At 41.0% G+C, this 18,954-nt stretch overlaps 1 protein-coding gene across 4 annotated transcripts in view; it reads left to right on the top strand.

Moving 5' to 3' along the window:
- SLCO5A1 (solute carrier organic anion transporter family member 5A1) overlaps nt 1-18,954 on the top strand; it is a 67,672-nt gene that overhangs the window by 15,949 nt on the left and 32,769 nt on the right. For all 4 annotated transcript variants that reach the window (XM_082233780.1, XM_082233781.1, XM_082233783.1 and 1 more), the window contains one exon: nt 632-2,089. In XM_082233780.1, coding sequence (XP_082089906.1) covers nt 1,123-2,089 — 967 coding nt within the window. In that variant the 5' untranslated portion in view covers nt 632-1,122. The remainder of the gene's footprint in view (nt 1-631; nt 2,090-18,954) is intronic.

The raw sequence follows: 18,954 nt of genomic DNA, 5'->3' as shown, positions 1-18,954 counted from the left end.
CTGTGCCATTTTTTTCCCTTGTCTTTCGGAGATCCTCCTGTGAAACTCCAGTCCTTGTTATCAGGAGCCCAGGGAAGCAAAATGGATGAGGTGCAGACAGTCTCTGATGCCTTGCTATTTGTAATTGAATATTTATTCCAGTATATTTATTTTTAGCCATGAAAATAAAAGAGTTAGTATGTTGACATTTGCTATTGCATCGGAGTTAATAAAAGGGGCTATAGTGTCTGCATAAGGACACTTATGTGTTATGCATGTGATTCTTTTATAAATATCTCTTTTTACAAAGGGTAGGCTGGTGAGGTGGGGAAAGAAATTGCTGAAATGAACCTGATTTTGCCTTCATATATTTTTGAGGGATAATTTTTTGTTGTGTTGATGCTGTAACCACTTCTCATTTATTAAAATGAATGTCATATCAATAGGCTGTTACTGCTTGTGGAGGGCAAGAAGATTCCAGCCATCCTGCTTTTATTGTTCAGGGGAGAGTGCCTGATAATAGAGATTGCTGTGTCCTTTTCTAGCCCCAGGGAGCAGCAGCTGGGAACTACTGCTGGGTGAAGCAGGACAAAAGCAGCATACTGACCTTCTTTACTTGATCTCTCTCTCTCTCTCTCTCTCTGCCTTACAGATTGGCAGATTTACCACCAGGAGTCTTTAAACTGGAGACAGGGAGAGGACATCCTTCAAATCCATATCCTGGTGGCCGATGATGCAGGCATTCAAGGACTCTTTCCCAGAGCTGCTAGGCTTCTCTAAGAGCTCTGGCACTTCTTCGCTGCTAAACGTGTCCAATTAATCCACGTGGGAATGTGCTTGCAGAGGGGGAGAGGCCCAGTCCGATCCGTTTATAGCTCAGCTGCTGGCAGGGGGGAACAGGTCCTTAAGCAGTACTAAGAAGGATGGAGCCACAAAAGAATCTGCTGGGCACGTGCTCTGATGCACTGATTTGACAGTGTTGGATTGTAGACTCCTTTATTCCAGAGTGGCTGTGGCTGATGTTGAAAGCCACAGTGCATGCTTGCGTGCTCATGGGATGAAAAGACAGCATTGATTTTCAACGAGATTATGCATCTGATTGGAAAGTGGTAACTCTCAGTCCAAACTGGGCTTGTGATCAGCATGCTTTTGTCAGGGATAACAAAGCAGCAGAAGCACCAGCGCCCAAATTCTCTTGGGGGACAGCAGCCAGAAAAGCCAGATGAGAGCTTCAGGTCCAAGAGCTTGCCGGTTCTGAATGGATCTGTTCCACCGATTAACACCTCACAAAGTGCTCTCATTACAGCCAAAAGGAACTTACAGAGCTTCCAGGGGGGTTCTGATCAGAGATGTGGCCTTGACCCTGACACATTAGCACATCACAGCAATGTTGCTGCTGCTGCTACTGCTTCTTCCAGGACTATGTTCTCTTTTACAGCTTCCAGTTTTTCAAGAATTGGGAGTTTTGCTGAAAGAACAGGCTGCAATAACTCTGCCAGCATTAGTAAAGGGGTTTCACCAGCTTCTACGCTGCTGGCAATCCCAGGTAGAAAATTTCTCAATGTAGTATTGATAGATTCTAGGTTCTTCTTGGTGTGCATGTGCTTCCTGACTTTCATCCAGTCCCTTATGGTCTCTGGCTATCTGAGCAGTGTTATCACCACCATTGAAAGGAGGTACAGTCTGAAAAGTTCTGAGTCTGGGCTGCTGGTCAGCTGTTTTGATATTGGCAGCCTGGTGGTAGTGGTTTTCATCAGTTACTTTGGGGGACGAGGACGAAGGCCTCTGTGGCTTGCTGTCGGTGGACTATTTATTGCACTTGGGGCTGCCATGTTTTCTTTACCTCATTTCATCTCTCCACCATATCAGATCCAGGAATTGAACTCTTCTGTCTCTAATGACGGCTTGTGCATGACTGGCAATAACTCCAAAGACCATGCGGAGTCGCCAGAGTGTTTCAGGGATTCAGGTGGAAAGGACCACTCACTCTATGTAGCTTTATTTATTTGTGCCCAAATTCTCATTGGCATGGGCTCCACACCCATCTACACCTTGGGACCAACCTACTTGGATGACAATGTCAAGAAAGAAAACTCATCACTCTACCTAGGTAAGATGGCTGTGTGTAAAAACAGATGTGCGTTGAAGGGGATCACCTCCCACATTAAAAAAAAGCCCCAGAAGACAGTCAGCAGTGGTATCGGCTCTGCATTTAAATTTACTAGCATTTATGTAGTGTAAATGTTGCATTTAATGTTTCATAAGAACTCAGACTTTGGCAGCTGTTACTAGATCTTCTGAGAACTTTGCTTCACTGGCTCATGGTTTGTATTTTCATCCACAATGTAGTATCTTTTCAAGTAGTGATTGGGAGAGATTTAATTAGGTACTTGATTTTTCAGTTGAAATCTGAGGTATATGAAGATGCTTCAGTTTCAGTGGGTTGGTTGGCTAGCACTTGTCTGTCTCGGAAGACAATGGAAGAGTGTACCTTTGTGGGTGGAGCCAAACCATTGGAGAGTTAAAGCACCTACTGTGACTGTAGAGACCAATACATGAGAGACATGCTTTGTTGCAGCTGGGGCAGATGAAGGTGTCCGGTTGTGCTGATGCAGATGTACCAATGGCGTTTCTTCTTTACATGTGATGTTTAAAAATATAGGTCCAGATTCAACAAACATAGCACACTAGTGGAAGCCAGTGGAAGCCTCCCGTTAGCACACGAGAGCTTTCCCTTTCTGCCTCCCCCAAAGCCATTCTGGAAGGTCAGTAGAACCCCCCAGAACAGCACGCAAGGGAAGATAGGCAGAATTGTTTCATCTGCCAAGCAGAAATGTTTGCGCTGATGGATCGACTAGAAGAGAGTAACCTTGAATTCTTCCCTCAGTGACCAGGTGTTACGGTATCTTGAGTTTTGCTTTTTATAATGCCTGATAAATAGTTCAATCCACTTAGGTTGGTGTTTTTCAACCTAAATACACCCATCATTTTCAGCCATCTTAGCGGATAGTCAGGGATGATGGGAGTTGTAGTCCAACAATATCTAGGGACCCAACATCCACAGGAATGATGTTGGGGCCCAGGATACTAAAGATTATTGAAAGCAATGATGATGAAGTCCCATTATACAGTCTATACCAGGGGTCTGCAACCCGCGGCTCCGGAGCCGCATGTGGCTCTTTTACATCTTTGCTGCGGCTCCGGGGCGGATACTAGCGAGGGGAGGAGGCGCATTGTGCGCCCCGACACTCCTCACTGTGGCGGGCGCTGTACTGGCTGTGACGTCACATGGGGGCGGTGCGTGCGTTAGTCACGCACCGTCCCGACGTCACCTTCCCGCCCGCTGTCAGATCGTGGCTCCAGAGATATATTTGTTTTAAATGTCGCAATGGTTTTGTGGCTCCCAGTTGTTGTTTTTTCTTCGGAAACGGGTCCAAGTGGCTCTTTTTGTCTTAAAGGTTGCAGACCCCTGGTATATACCAATTTCCAGCAGAAACAAGGGTGCCTCAGTGCCATCAGCTCAGAGAGCTGAAAATGGCTGGAGGTTACAGAAACTAGTTATTCTGTGCATACATGACATTATGCTTACTTACCTCAGCCAGCATTTCACTAAAAATAGACCTTTGGCTGTGTAATGATCTGTAATGATACAAATGTACTTCCTAGGGAAAGTTAATAAGATACTTAAATTTCAAAAACTACTTTTTTGACTGAAAATCAGATTGTATCAGCAACATTTGAAGGCTGACACAAGGCTGAAATTCATTCTCCAAACTGAAAACTAAATCAGAGATCAAGTGTTGAAATTTAGATTTTATGACTTGGGTTTTTTGATATCTTAATGCAGTATTTTTCTTCTTAAAATTAGGGAGTTGATTATATCTCCTTGTAACTTGATGTACTTTGAATTCATTTAAGTATGCATGGTGGATTATATCGGTGAAATCATTTATAATTATCTGAAACTACAATTTAGTTATCCGTTTTTAACAGTACCACTATGGTACTAATGTATGCATGGGCAATATATTTGCACGCTAAACCACTAAATTTTCTTACTCTTTGTCATACTGGGTCCTACAGACTCTACTGTGCTTGTAATAGTTCACTCTACTACAATTAACTGATTTTAGTACAAGTTGATGCTTCCAGGTTCTTCTGCTTAGTCTGATTAGAGTTCACTTTTCTGTAAGTTATAAAGTCAGTTCAAAAATACTGGCAGCAGTTCAGTCTTTTCCATGTTACAGCTAGGTTCCCTGATTCTTTTGCCTATTTTCAAAAAATATCATTGGTGAAGGTGGTATGCCTTCATATTTTTTAAAAAGCTTAAGAAAGCAAATCGTTTCATGTAATTTTAAAGAGAGCAGAAATTCTTGAAGAGATTGGCAATGCGTGCATATTACAATTTCTAAAAAAAATGTTTGCACCATATAAATGAAAAAATGCCGTACCCCTATGGGTCTTTTTAAATATCTTAATAATGTCCTTTTGTTGGCAAAGGAACATTCATTATCTGTAAGTTCCTCATATTTTGTTACAGTCAAGTGGCAGTGAATAGAAGGTGGACTGTGTTTTCTCCTTCTTTTTCTAGACAGCCCTTCCCTAGTTCCTCATTGTTGGTTCCAACATTTTTGTTGGACTACACTCCCACCATCCTTGTCAATTGGTCGTCCTGGCTGGGGCTGATGTGCTGGAATCCAACAACATTTGAAGGGCCACCGGTACACCATTCCTGGTCTAGTAGAACTAGTAGCCTTTTCCCTAGAATGTATTGGTTAAATATTATGACATTGTACTCTTGGGAGCTTCACAGATATGCTTCCCATGAGAAAGAAATTGAATTTTGAAATATGAAAACTTATGGTTAACATCAGTTCACTATTTTCAGAGAAAATTACACAAACTCAATGCTGTCCTGCAGTATGTAACTCCCACTGATTCTTACTAGATGTGCATGGGGTGCACAAGATTGCAGCCACAGAGAAAATTACCGGTACTAAATTACAATGCAAAATCAGTGTTTTAATGTAGAAAAAATAATTATACAGTGGTACCTCGGGTTACATATGCTTCAGGTTACTTACGCTCCAGGTTACAGGCTCCGCTAACCCAGAAATAGTACCTCGGGTTAAGAACTTTGCTTCAGGATGAGAACAGAAATCGTGCTCCGGTGGTGCGGCAGCAGCAGGAGGCCCTATTAGCTAAAGTGGTGCTTCAGGTTAAGAACAGTTTCAGGTTAAGAATGAACCTCCAGAACGAATTAAGTACTTAACCCGAGGTACCACTGTATAAATATTATTGCCTCCCAACCATTGTTTAGTCATTTTTGCTTTCCAGCAGTTGTTCCACAGGAGAATAAAATAATAATTGATTTTAAGAGTGTTTACTGTTTTGGGAGATGTTATTATTGAGCATTTAATAATGCAGTCCGTGACATATCTACTTGGAAGTAATGGGATTTATTAGCTGGTAAGTGAGGCTAGGATTGCAGCCTTAGGCAATGAAACTACTTATCTATAAAGGGAAGTGTCACAGATTTGTTGATTATACTTGTTCTTCTTTAAGAATGTTAACTGAAAGAGAATCAGTAGACTGAAGCAAAATCCTGATAAGATACAAGTGTTTTTGATAGGAAATCCAGGCATTTCCAGTTTTGCTATTCTAGATGGGTTCTTATTTGCTGTATTGGAGAAGCCTTGTTGTCCTAGGTTGGTTCTAGACCCAGATTACTACTAAAGAAACTCAGTTTTCTTGGGAAGAATTTATTTTGTCAGCTCTTGTTGAAAACAAGAATTTTGTTGCTGTGATCCAGGGTGTCCAGATGCAGCTGAAGAAAGGGGTCTGCACTTTTAATAAATGCACAGAAGAGAAAAATTCAGCAGGTGTAGCTGGACATGCAAGCTGCACCTACTGAAATCCCCTCTGCTGCATAGCAAAGATGCAGAAGCCCTGTTCTCTTTTGCATCAGGACACCCTTCTGTGACCTGGGCTCATAAAACACTCAGAATTGAGTGCTCTACCAGGGACAACCATTTGAAGATGCAGCTGGTGCAGATTGCTGCATCCTGTCTTCTTCCAGATGGCACTAATAGCACATAAAACCAGTACCAGTACTGCAGCAATAGCACTAATGTTCAAGCCTAGATCAAATATATTGTTTGTAAATGATTATTTTTATGGAAAGGAAGGGTAGAAAAATAAATAAACCGGTCCTAACCTTATGAAGCCTTCCACAGACTTGAGAACTGCAACTGTATCAGCAAGTTCTCCCCCCCCCCCAATGAATCTACTTCCTTGCTCGTTTGGAAGAAGCATTGCTCAAAGCTCTGGGTTTTTCCACCACTAGGCAGTTGATTCAGCATGGTAGAATGTGGCCCATGCCAAAGTGTGTGTCCTAAGTATACTTTCCCAGTGGATTTTCAAAACGAATAGAAGGTTTGTTTATTGCATCCGGTTTCTTAGAGGATTTCAGCATATTTGTTTCCTTTTAGGAACTGCAATGCTGCTCATCAGTAAAAGCATTTTAGAAATCCATCCAATTTGAATAGCTTGGGGAAATAAAAAAGATAATTTACATTAGTGTGAATGCCAGGCGAGCCCCCCCCCCTCTCTCTCTCTCTCTCACACACACACACACACACAGAGAGAGAGAGAGAGAGAGAGAGAGAGAGAGAATTCCCTAAGCAGAAAACAGTACCACAACAGAGAACCCCTTCTCTAGTTATCTCCTGCCTCATTACCTGGAAGAGGGCTTTGAAAGATCTCTGCGCATGGGCAAGTTAGCGTGGGAGAAGATAATCATTCAGATCCTAAGCTGGGCAGGACTTTATGTACTAGCAATCTGAACTATGCTCAGAAAATGATTTGGTAAGCACTGGTGAGATGTATTTCCAATGACCAGTCCTGGTTAGTGGCTGCATTTTGAGCTACCTGAAATTTGTGACCACTTTTTAAAGGCAGCCTGCACTGAAGTAGCCTAGGCAAAAATTTACCAGAGCATGGACAGCCATGATCAAATTACCTCTAAGAGGGCTTGCAGCTGATGTATCTGCCTCAGCTAGTGAAAGGGTGGTGCTCTGTGTGCCACTGAAACTATGTGGGCTTCCAGCAACCAGGCTGGATCAATGAGCATCCCCAGACTGTGAGCCTCATTCTTCAGCAGAAATGCAGTGCCCTTCAGAACAGGTTGAATATCACCTCCCTGGACAGAGAAATCACCTATTATAAAGTACCTCCATTTTGTCAGTACTGATCTTTATTCGCTTGGCCTATATCCAGTCCATTACTGATTCCAAGCATTGATTCCGCACTTTAATTGCCTCACCTGAATCAGATGTAACAGAATGGTAGAAAGGAATGGTAGAACTGAATTTAATATGTGTATTGATGATACAAAACTGGAAAACAGTGGGTGTTCTCATTCAGTGGTTTCATGTAGCTATTAAATATCCTAAGAGACAAGATGGAATCCTATTGGAGTCTCAGTACCACCTTCTGGAATTGACTTTTTGGATATGAGTGGGAGCGCCATGCTTCTAGCTCCAAGTCCAGAGAGCCTGGCAAAACACACACACACAAAACTCCAAACCACCCACCTGGATGATCAATGCAGTTTCTGTGCAGAAACTGAGCCTAAAACCAGATTGAAATGCATCCTCTGGTTCACATATTAAGTCAACATTTGGCTTAGCGTGAACAAGGAAGCCCATCTGGAAAATCATGACTGCTTTGCTCTCATGGTCTTGCTGCTGCTGTTCTACTGAGAACTAGGCCATAGTTTGGTTTAGCGTTACATACTAATCCAGGTTTGTGGTTTGTCTTGCTCCAAACAATGACCTATAACCTAGATTTGATCTTGGCTGGCCACTCATGGTTTGTTTGAAATTACTTGTTAAATGCGATTTTGTGTGGCAATGTAAAGAAGGGAGCAGGGGGGGTTTACTGACATTAAGTAGAAGGGAGCAGAGCAGCTGTAGAAAATGTGCAAAGAAGAGGGAAGGTCACTTGGCTGCTAGAAATATAGACAGACTTGAAAGGAAACCCACTGAGTCCATCAGTGCAACCCTAACCATATCCAGGGCTGAAACTAGGCTCTCTGTCACCCGGGTCAAAGACCCAGTTTGGCAGCCCACCCCCCCCGGATGTGTGTTTGCTTACACACACACACCCTCAACACATTTATTCCTAAAGGACAAAAAATAGGCAATTTCATTCATTTTTTCATCTTTCTCTCCAGCTGAAGCCCAGGCATGCTGGGAGGCTGGGAGCCTAATGGTGCCCCTCTGGAGTCTTCACCCAGGGCAGAAACCTTGGCAGATCCCTCCTAGATACAGCTCTGCCGTATCTACTCAAAAGGAAGTCATTTTGAATTCAGTGGGTCTTATTTCCAAATAAGTGCAGTTATGATTGCAGCCTAAGCCAACTTCTGGTCCAGTGGTTTGGTGGCCACACAGAATCATTATATGTGATTGAGGCTGCATGTGATTGCAGCGCTTTTTGGAGCCAGAGGATCTGGTGGTGGTATTTCATCATGTGAGCTGAAAAACTCATTTGAGAAGCAGATTAGCACCTTCCTATAGCTATCAATCAAGCAGAAATGTATTTTTGAAATTGAATTGGCTTGAGTTCACCAAGTTGAGAAAGCATAGTGTAAAACGGTTCACAAGAGATGCTACACCTAGAGAACCAAGCCCAGCCTTTATTTCCTCCTCTGGAGGAGCATGCAAGGAAATGTGATCATCCAGTCAGCCTCGTGGGCATTTCCCTAGTATCCAGTAAAGATCAGATTAAAATAAAATAATGCACAACAACTTCTGAAGCATTGCTACTTCTCAGGCACTGAAATCCAGCTTAATAAAAAAAGGAAAAAGTATTTCCATATTTCTCAGAGCTGGGAGCTCTCCAGAGAAAAGGAATTCCACCTCTTTGTGGCAGTGTAAGATCTAGAAACTTCACTATTTGGAGAGTGTAAGGTCTGAAATCCGTATCTGTAAAATTCAGGGCTTGGAATATGTATATGATTAATCTTTAGGGCCTTGAAATTTCATAATTAAGGACTAGGATTTGTTATCCCTTCTATTCCCTCCAACCTTCCTCATACTTGAAAAACACCTCTATCTGGCAGATTGATTTCAACAGGCCTCAAAGTTGAAAGCTGCTCAGGCAGTTGGAACGTGAGAATAATCTCTGCTCTAAATGGATTAGTCAAATGAGCAGAGGGCAGGTGAGGCAGCCAAGGGCACATGATAAATGACATTCATCACGTGGCTGTGCTATTCAGTCACATAGAAGTTCCCTTATATTATATGCCATGCTGCCTTATTTTTCAAGTTGCTAAGAGGTTAGTGGTATCAGTAGGGGTCCCATCCTCTAACATACATGTGTGAGGTCAAGGCTGTAGGACTCGCATGACCAAAATTTAAGATGCAAGTCAGAAATACCCTCAAAAGTTACATGTCTGACTTTGTGTGCCTGTACCTGTAGGCAGAAAGGAATAGACTTCCTGGCTGATTCAAAAATAAAAATATAACTCGGTTTTTGAATGGGGAGCACAGAGTTTTTGCAATGTATTTCTAGTGAAGACTTTTGCATTTTGTACTTAGATCACAGAATATAAACTTATTTCTCTAGACCATTTCCCCAGAACTTCACAACTCCTTTTCTTTGAAAAAACATGCTTGATACACAGTCACTTGAAAGTTTTGCATCCCTGTAGACTTTGGTCCCCCAAAATACTTTAAGAGCTGCCTGTTACTACACAGTAGTAATCCTGATTTTACAAAACTCACCTTATATAGATGTGGGAGCTATTTTATTTATTTTCCATGTTAATCCAGCTCAGTGGGTTGAGTGGCAACGTCATATCCTCTTAAGTGCAGGCATGCAAGCTCAGGCGGGACAGCTGTTTTGACATTCCTGACTGGGTGTCTTGCTCTTAGAAAAGTGCATTTTATGCTTATACATAATCTCTTGGCTGTCTGCATCCCAGTCCATCTGTCAGGATGGCGCTGTGCCAATTTACAAGGTAAAGTGTCTTTTTTAGTCAGGCTAAGGTGCCAAGCAATTATATGTTTAGCAAGATAAGCCTGCAAAGTCCTGCGGTTTTTGCAGTGGGCTTCCTTGTGGATTGTAAAGACCGTGAATGAGTCAATCCCCTTATTGCTTGACACAGTAGCAATTTTAAAAATGCCCCGATATAAGTAGCATTAGTGAGAGAAGTGATGCTTTGGACTTTATTTACAGAAAAGAATGGCACAATTTAAAATCTCAGAACTTCAATCCCTGATAAATAATGTCTGATGCGTGGAACTTGTTCACAATCAGTTCTGACTACTTCAGTGAACTCTGATCACAAAGATAAGATCTGTATCTTCAATATGGATATTGTTCCATTAGTGGAGATTCAGAGAATTGTTTAAAATCACATGGTACAGTTGTGCTGGTGCTGATAAGCAAGTCTAGCCCTGTTAAATTGCCTGGATGAGAGGCTGCCTGAGGACCCTATATGAGCCACAATAACAGAGTATACATGTAATAAATAAGAAAGATTGTACCAATATTTCTCATTCTGATTGTAAGCCTTGTGGTGTCAAATGTGCACTTGGTGCAGTGTGTCTGTTCTGCAGTTTAGAAGGAGATACCAAATCCTATCATAAACGTGATGAGCATTAGGTAGTTGAATTTGCAAGGCCACAATTAAGCCGCAGAAATAGCCCACAACCCTTTTCCTTTCCCCTTTCCCCTCGTCACTATTCTTCTGGCTCCTCTTTTATACCACCACCCCCTGCAGAATTTTATTTTCCCCAATAGGAATTGATGCTGTTGACTTACATAAAGGTAAAGGTACCCCTGCCCGTTTGGGCCAGTCTTGACAGACTCTAGGGTTGTGCGCTCATCTCACTCTAGAGGCCAGGAACCAGTGCTGTCCGGAGACACTTCCGGGTCACGTGGCCAGCGTGACGAAGCTGCACTGGTGAGCCAGAGCCGCACACAGAACGCCGTTTACCTTCCCGCTATAAAGCGGTCCCTATTTATCTACTTGCACCCGGAGGTGCTTTCGAACTGCTAGGTTGGCAGGCGCTGGGACCGAACAACGGGAGCGCACCCTGCCGTGGGGATTCGAACTGCCAACCTTTCGATCGGCAAGCCCTAGGCGCTGAGGCTTTTACCCACAGCGCCACCCACGTCCCTGTTGACTTACAAAAGGGAAAGTAAATGATTCACTTGGACTATTATTTGGGCTAGAAGTAAATTTACATCCTCCCTCCAATGACCATAGGCATGGATAATCAAACCAACCTCTCTCTACCCAGCCTCTTGTTTGGTTCTGTTTTTCTGATTATGCAAAGGTGTGGCAGAATGTTGGAAACTAACTAGCTCACTTTATTGTTTTGAGTTGCTTTTTAGGCCCATTAAGTAGAAATGTGAATAAAGGTATATACACACATACATAAAATTACTCCCATTTTTTGATGGGACTGAGGAGGAGTTAGGAACTTTCTCAAGCCATTAATTGCTGAAGTTGGCACTGAATTCAGGTTTCTCAAGAGACCCAAGTGCTCCAGTATTCCATGAATGAAGCCTATGGGTTTTGTGTGTGCTTCTGAGTGAAGATAGATGTGTGTGGAGGACCAGGTGGCTTCCTGCATCGTGTAACTGGAGAGCCACTCTGGGCTGTGCAGTGGGGCAGTTGCACATGCACACACACTGCTTTTGTGTAGCCCATTTTGGGAGGTATTTGACTAATACTGCACTGAGGGACCTGAGGAAGCTTTAAAATGTTGGCAGTAGTACAGCCAAGGACTGGCTAGCATTTAATGGATGTGTGCCCAGTACATAGCAGTTCAAGGCCATCAGCAATGTCATCTGGCCCTGTTGGCTCCCTTATGAAAACAGTAATTTTAGGGTTTGACAGTGATGAAAGGCAAGCAGGACATCTGTGAGGAAATGGGTATATTGGGAGCTTTTGGCCTCCAGTTCCAGCCTGACTGGAATAAACAACAAGGTGGGAATGCATAGAATAAGATGATGAATCTTATTCCAAAAATGGAAAATTTACATTTTTCATGTTGTATTTTTGCCTGCAAATAAAATATGCTAGCTTGGGGAAGGGCTGGAACTCACTGACAGAGCACAGACTTTGTGAGCAAATGGCCACAGGTTAAATCCTTGGTGTTTCCAAGTAGGGTTTAGAGAGACTCCTGTCTGAAACCCTGGAGAGCCATTGCCAGTTTGTGTTGACAAAATAGTCTGTCTTGGTATAATACAGCTTAGTATGTTTTTATAATGGTGGAAGTACTGAGACATGTGGTTCCCTACTGGCAGTCCGAAGTGATACAGATTGAGAAGGGCTGTACCATGCATTGCTTCTGCCTGGTTGAGATGGATTGTCCAACGGGCTTAGCAAGAAGGGTGGTTATTTTAAGAAACTGATACTTGGTAACTGAGCTATGGGATATTACCACCCTTTAAAAGCTGAAACAGCATATTCATTTGTCTGCTAATCAAGTAAAGTATTTATATATTCCTTGGTTTGATACAGGAGGGTTCAGTTGATTAGCCATTTGACAATAGCTTTTTGGCCAGCCAAATACTGGTTAAATATTTTCAAAGCATCAACTTTATTCAAGTAACATTTTTCGGTCAACATTTTTGTTGTTGGAACAAATATACCTTAATCATCAACAGCTCTGATATGTGACTTACAGTAACAAGTCAGCTAACTGTTATGAAAAGATAAAATTCATTTTTAAATTGTAATGAATCATAACTTTTTTACAATGTTATGTAAGTAAATGTGAATGATTCACAGAAGAGTTCTTTCCCCCCCTTGAAAACTAAGGTAATTTTGTATAGAAAGAGATGCATACAGAAATTTTAAAAACAAGTCAGAACTGGAAGGTTCCATAAATTTTAGGATGTGTTCTGTATCATGGTGGTGATGGTAAAAAATAGTAGAATAGATTCCAAGTACAATGTACAATTTGATGTTTTAGCATCACTGATATGAAAATTATTATTATTTATTAAATTTATATACTGCCCTTCATCCAAAGATCACAGGGCAGTTCAGAACATAAAAATACAAAATGTGAGCACAGCATACATAATGTGACTGAAGGAACAGATGGTGGCTATGGTGTCACAGTCTGGTGTTCTATGTCAGCTGTCATCTATTGCATGGTTTGCACTGATTTGTCTTATGCATGCTGCCAAGCTAATCCTCTCTGTGAGGCAAGCAGCAACAGAGCACAAATAAGTGCTAAGAGTTCAGAGTTCTTTTTTTTAAGAGAATGAAAATGTTACATATTTATTTTAAAGCATTTCTGCTGCTTCAAACTTGCATCAAAATTTGCTTCAAAATTGATTGCAAGGTTGCAAAAATTAAAACAAAAGACAAAATATGAGGTACAACATACTAATATAGACCATAAATAAAAATACATATTAGAATAGTTATTATTTTATACACCATCTGTGGCATTTTCTCTCAAAGATTATCACTTCTTAAACTTAATAACGTATTTCTCTCTTCTTTAATTGGAGCTCTGCCACTGCATTTTTTGCATCCTTAATGGCTCATAATGTTCGTGAACTGAAGGCAATAGCTTTTGCAAAGCACCTTAGAATTTCAGTTCCAGTGGTCTTGTAGAAAACCAACACAGTCTTGTAGCACCTTACACTTTAAAGACTTACATTTGGAGGGCTGTTTTGAAATGTGGGATAAAAATAATTTAAATAAGGATGTTTCCGGAAAATAATAATAATTGTTGTGGTTGATGTTAATGCTAGTACCATTTTTGGGCCGTTGAACATGATCTACTTCCTATGTGTCAACAAAAATAAGTTTCTGCTAACTCATGTCCTCGGGAAAAGGCAGAGAAGAAGCCTCAAGAACGATGCTTAATCATATTATACCAGTTTTGCATCAGCAGCAGTTTGGGGGGTCAGTTTAAAGTGCTAGTTCTACTCTTTAATGTCCTATATGATATACACGAGGGATGTGGGATCTGTGGTCCTCCAAATGTTGTTGGACTACAACTCCCTTCATATAAGGGGAATATAATATATAAGGAATAGAATACATAAGGAATATAAGAAGCTGTTCTTTGAGGCCCCTTCTGACTATAATTCTGTGACAGGAATAGCTTTGCAGGCCATTTTAATTAATAGACTGCTTTAGCGGCTGCTGAAGATATGTAAAAATGTACATTTGGCAATTTTAAAGTGTGAATATAGAGGGGAAATATCTGGTTTCTTCTATCAGGCATGTACAATAATATTCTGCAGCAGTACTTTGATCTCCTCTGTCATCCATTTATGTAAAAGAGAACATCAAAGTTAAAATAGAATTTTGCCTTTAACAATTTCTTCAGTTCAGCAGATGGTGACTTTAATTAACCTGATTCACCAAAAACAGAATGCAGCACGTTATGCATCTTTCCAGCTCAAAATATCTCAAAGGCATTTTGCAGAAGTAATGAGCAAAATATTGGCAATGCAGAGTTTGCAAATGTAGCAGACATAATTAGTTCAGCAACATTTTACACAGACTTGCGTATTTGAATCTGATTTTGTAAAAGGGTATGCCAGTCTAGCGTACCATGCATAAGCTGATCATGCTAAGAGTGTAAGTGATTGGTGAAGTGGAGATGAACAATAAATAAGCCATAGACTTAGGCTCAACTTCTACCTTCAATGGTAGCTGGAAGTAGTAATTTGATTTTTAATAAGGGCATAGGAAGCTGCCTTATACCAAGTCAGACCATTGGTCAATCCAGCTAAGTACTATCTACTTACTGGCAGTGGCTCTCCAGGTTTGCCTCAGTGTGAGACAAGTTAATGGGTCTGAGAATAGTCAGATGGAAACAATTCTTAGAAACCTGGTCCTTGACATATAAAAGGGATACCTAGGTGTTCAAAAGTGTTCTAAATGGATTATGTTCTTTATGTATTTGACCCCTGTATGTGGCCCCAATTGGCATATCCTGTAGTTTTCTTTTCCATCTAATCTCTTTGAATCACATGGTTTCTCTTTTACTTCAGGCAAGCACAACTTGATAGTATCTTTGAAGTATTAAATAACAACAACAGCAATACCATTTCCAGATGGACACCCTGGTCCATGAGCTGTTCAGCCTAGACCTATACTGATAAATCCCACTATGTTCAGTGATGCTTGCTCCCTAGTAAGTCATTTTAGGATTGCTGCCAAAGTATGATTTAAGTGGTTGAGGATGTTTCTAACTTTGATTAGTCTGTTTTTGGTAGCAGTTACTGATACCTGGTGCAGTGGATGGTTGTTTGGATCCCTGGGAGGGCAAGCATGCTAGTGTCAATCTTCCCATCACAATGTACAGTGGTACCTCGGGTTAAGTACTTAATTCGTTCCGGAGGTCCGTTCTTAACCTGAAACTGTTCTTAACTTGAAGACCACTTTAGCTAATGGGGCCTCCTGCTGCTGCCGTGCCGCCAGAGCACGATTTCTGTTCTCATCCTGAAGCAAAGTTCTTAACCTGGGTTAGTGGAGACTGTAACCTGAAGCGTATGTAACCTGAAACATATGTAACCCGAGGTACCACTGTACAATATTTATTTATTAGAATTTGATACAGCTCATCAGCAAACTCCTCTGGGCAGTTTACAAAAAGTATGAATTGATAAAATGCAAAATAAGATCAAACCTCCATTAGAAACAATAGCAATACAACCAGTGTAAAACCATCAAAAGCAAAAGCAACAGCACTCCTGTAGATAATCTCAGTTATTGAGCTGGGATACAACCAGGCCAGAAGGCAGCTCACATTGAGTACATTGCAGTAATCCAGCCTCAAGGATGGATTACACTGGTCAGGCTCATCCTGTCAAGGAACACCCATAGCTGGTGAACCAGGCAGAACTAGTCAAAGGCACTTCCGGGCACAGCGGACACTTGGGCATTCAGCTGTGCCCCAAGCTACTCACCTGGTCCTTCAGATGGAGTGTGACCCCATCAGGAACAGGTAACTTGCTGATCTTCCCAGGATTAAAGCACAGTGAATTGTTCCTAATCCAGTTCACCACTGCATTCAGACACTGATCCAGATCTTTCACAGCCTCTGCTGATTCATATGCTATTGAGATAAAGCTTCATGCTGCCAGAGTACTGATGACACCTTGCTCCAAAATGCCAAATTTTAATGGCAGCTAAGTGCAACTACCTTCGTTTGTATCCAATACTATGTTTTGTTGCTCAGCAAGACAATGCTGAAACCTGATTCATTACTTTAAGTGTATCTGATATTGCATGGTATGTTTTATTGTTATATTACTAAATATTATTGAAATTACTTTTCTTATTATATGAAGGCAATATACTAACTAGTTCTATGTAAAGAGGTTGATGTTTACATCTAAAAGCTGGGTAAAATGTGTCAAGATGTTCTGGGATAAAGGTAAAGGGACCCCTGACCATTAGGTCCAGTCGTGGCCAACTCTGGGGTTCGGCGCTCATCTTGCTTTATTGGCCGAGGGAGCTGGGGTACAGCTTCCGGGTCATGTGGCCAGCATGACTAAGCCGCTTCTGGCGAACCAGAGCAGTGCACGGAAACGGCGTTTACCTTCCCGCCGGAGCGGTACCTATTTATCTACTTGCACTTTGACGTGCTTTCGAACTGCTAGGTTGGCAGGAGCAGGGACCGAGCAACAGGAGCTCATCCCGTCGCAGGGATTCAAACTGCTGACCTTCTGATTGGCAAGTCCTAGGCTCTGTGATTTAACCCACAGCGCCACCCGCATCCCTGGGATAAGTTCTGGGATAACCTGTTCTAGGATAACCTAATAAGTGATGTTGATGTTGTTTGATTATTCTTTCCGTGGACTAATAATAGAGATACCGATTAATGTTTTTTACATGACAGAAAACAATTGTGTTGATGCTGTTTCTAGCTATGGAAGCTGAATACTAGTTGGTGTGAGTAGGTGCAATCTTTGCTTTGTAGCTACACGGACAGCAGTACTGATGGAACCATAAATTCATCGGTGTTTTTAGGACTGGGACCTATCTCCAGTACCTATCACAATCTTCTATTCAATTTTCTCTGGTCTTGGTCTTAAGTGCTTACAACTAGCCTTCCTTGGCTGTACATATATGTATAATAAACCTTCTTAACTGCTTCATTCATTTGATAAAGGGGTCTGTTGCCTGCAAATGCTTATGCAATGAAAAATATTGTTCCTTGTTAAGGTCCCACAGGGCTTTTTGCTGTGTCTCTTCAGATTTTGCCTTGGGCCCAATAAATTACTTCACTTTCCCTCCCAGCTCCTGTCATTGCCTTTTTCTTAAAAATGACTTGATGGCATTTGTTTTGTGGTCAGTTTATCAACTCCGATATGAAGATTTAGTTAAGGATCATAGCATGGATGGAGATAGTGCTGTCAGTCATTGTTAAAATCACCAATTGTTAAAACAATTTCAAACAGATTTTCATTGGCCTCTAACAACCCCAGCCAGTGTCACCCCCTACAGGAAACACCAATAGAAACATTTTCCGAAATTATTGAAGCCAGGATGTTCAAAGCACGAATTTATTTTTAAAATATGTTCGCCTTCGTATCAGTGTAATTCAGTAAATGGAACTGCAGTTCTCAAAATACCCCTGTCCACTCCTTAGAAATTCCAAGTAAATTTCACTTGGCAAACAGCGATAAAAAAATTGGGAATGGAGGTTACTTTCTCCATACTTTGGCAAACTATTCTTGCAGCAAATAGAATTTTATGGTGAACATGATTAGATGTATATATGGAGAATTTGCAGCTAGATTTTTGGATGTGTGTTTTTGCCTTCATACCATTAAAATTATGATTCAGTTATCTTCCATGAATCCTGTGCTACATCCCACACCACTGTTTTAGGGAAATGAAGATTCATACCATTTTTAGTATATATCAACTGCTAGTGGGGTCCTGTTTTTGGCCACTATGAGAACAGTCTGTTGGACTAGATGGGTCATTGAGTTGATCCAGCAAGTTCATCTTACGTTCTTACTAGAGCTGACAGCCAGAGAGAAGACAAAGGGGAGAAAGAATCAAAGAGGCAAGAATAGATCCTGTGAACCAGCTCTTAGAACCAAACTAAACGTGATGTGAAATGCAATGGTGATATATCTGATAACAGATCTTCAGTTTATTTACTAATTAGTCCCACATTATGGCTTTATGTCAGGAAACACACATTCCAAATGCCGTTTTCAACTGGCTATACTTCTGTGACCCAGGATAATTTAATTTACTGCACTTAATTCATGCGAACTGAAAATTTAAAAAAGCATGTGACAAAATCTGATTTATTTCTAGAGGCAAAAACGCTTTGTTAAAAATGTATAATTATAATTAATAAGAGAAATAGGACATTAGGGCTGTTAGATGGATTCACATTATTCAGCTGAAAAATAAAATCATTATTGCTTTGTTGAAAGCTCCCTGGAGCTTACTTGGTGACTTTAAATTATGTACATGTGCATATTTTTTACATTTATATTGACATTTTGGTAATGTTTATAGAAAATGTGTTGGGAAACTAGCAATGCTAGAGGGTTTTTAGGTTTTAATTGCTGTTGTAACATTTATTTTCCTTCATTATTCTGAATGAGATTAATTTTGGTTGAGAGGAAACACCACGACATATTATTGAAGTCTTTTAGGAGCAAAGATTCTATATGCTGTTCTTAATTAATATTTAGAATAGTCCCAATAGTCCCTTCCAACATGCTAGAGATGGAGATCTGGCCTAAGTTTCATACTGTCTTATGATATTAGATCTTAGGTCTGATTCATACATTTGACTACTTGTGCGGTGGTAGCTGCTTCTAGTGCAACATCTTGAGCACAGCTCCATGTACTAAGTTATAAGCAACTCATCATGTAGCTTAAGGAGATTTTGATCATATTACGAAAAAAGGAACCAACATGGTTGTCTTATCAAATTACTGTGAGCT

The sequence above is a fragment of the Podarcis vaucheri genome, assembly GCF_965113315.1.
Source record: "Podarcis vaucheri genome assembly, chromosome: 8".
NCBI classification, from domain to species: domain Eukaryota; kingdom Metazoa; phylum Chordata; class Lepidosauria; order Squamata; family Lacertidae; genus Podarcis; species Podarcis vaucheri.
The sequence above is the reverse complement of the archived record's forward strand: the minus strand, read 5'-3'. Positions and strand labels throughout refer to the sequence as shown.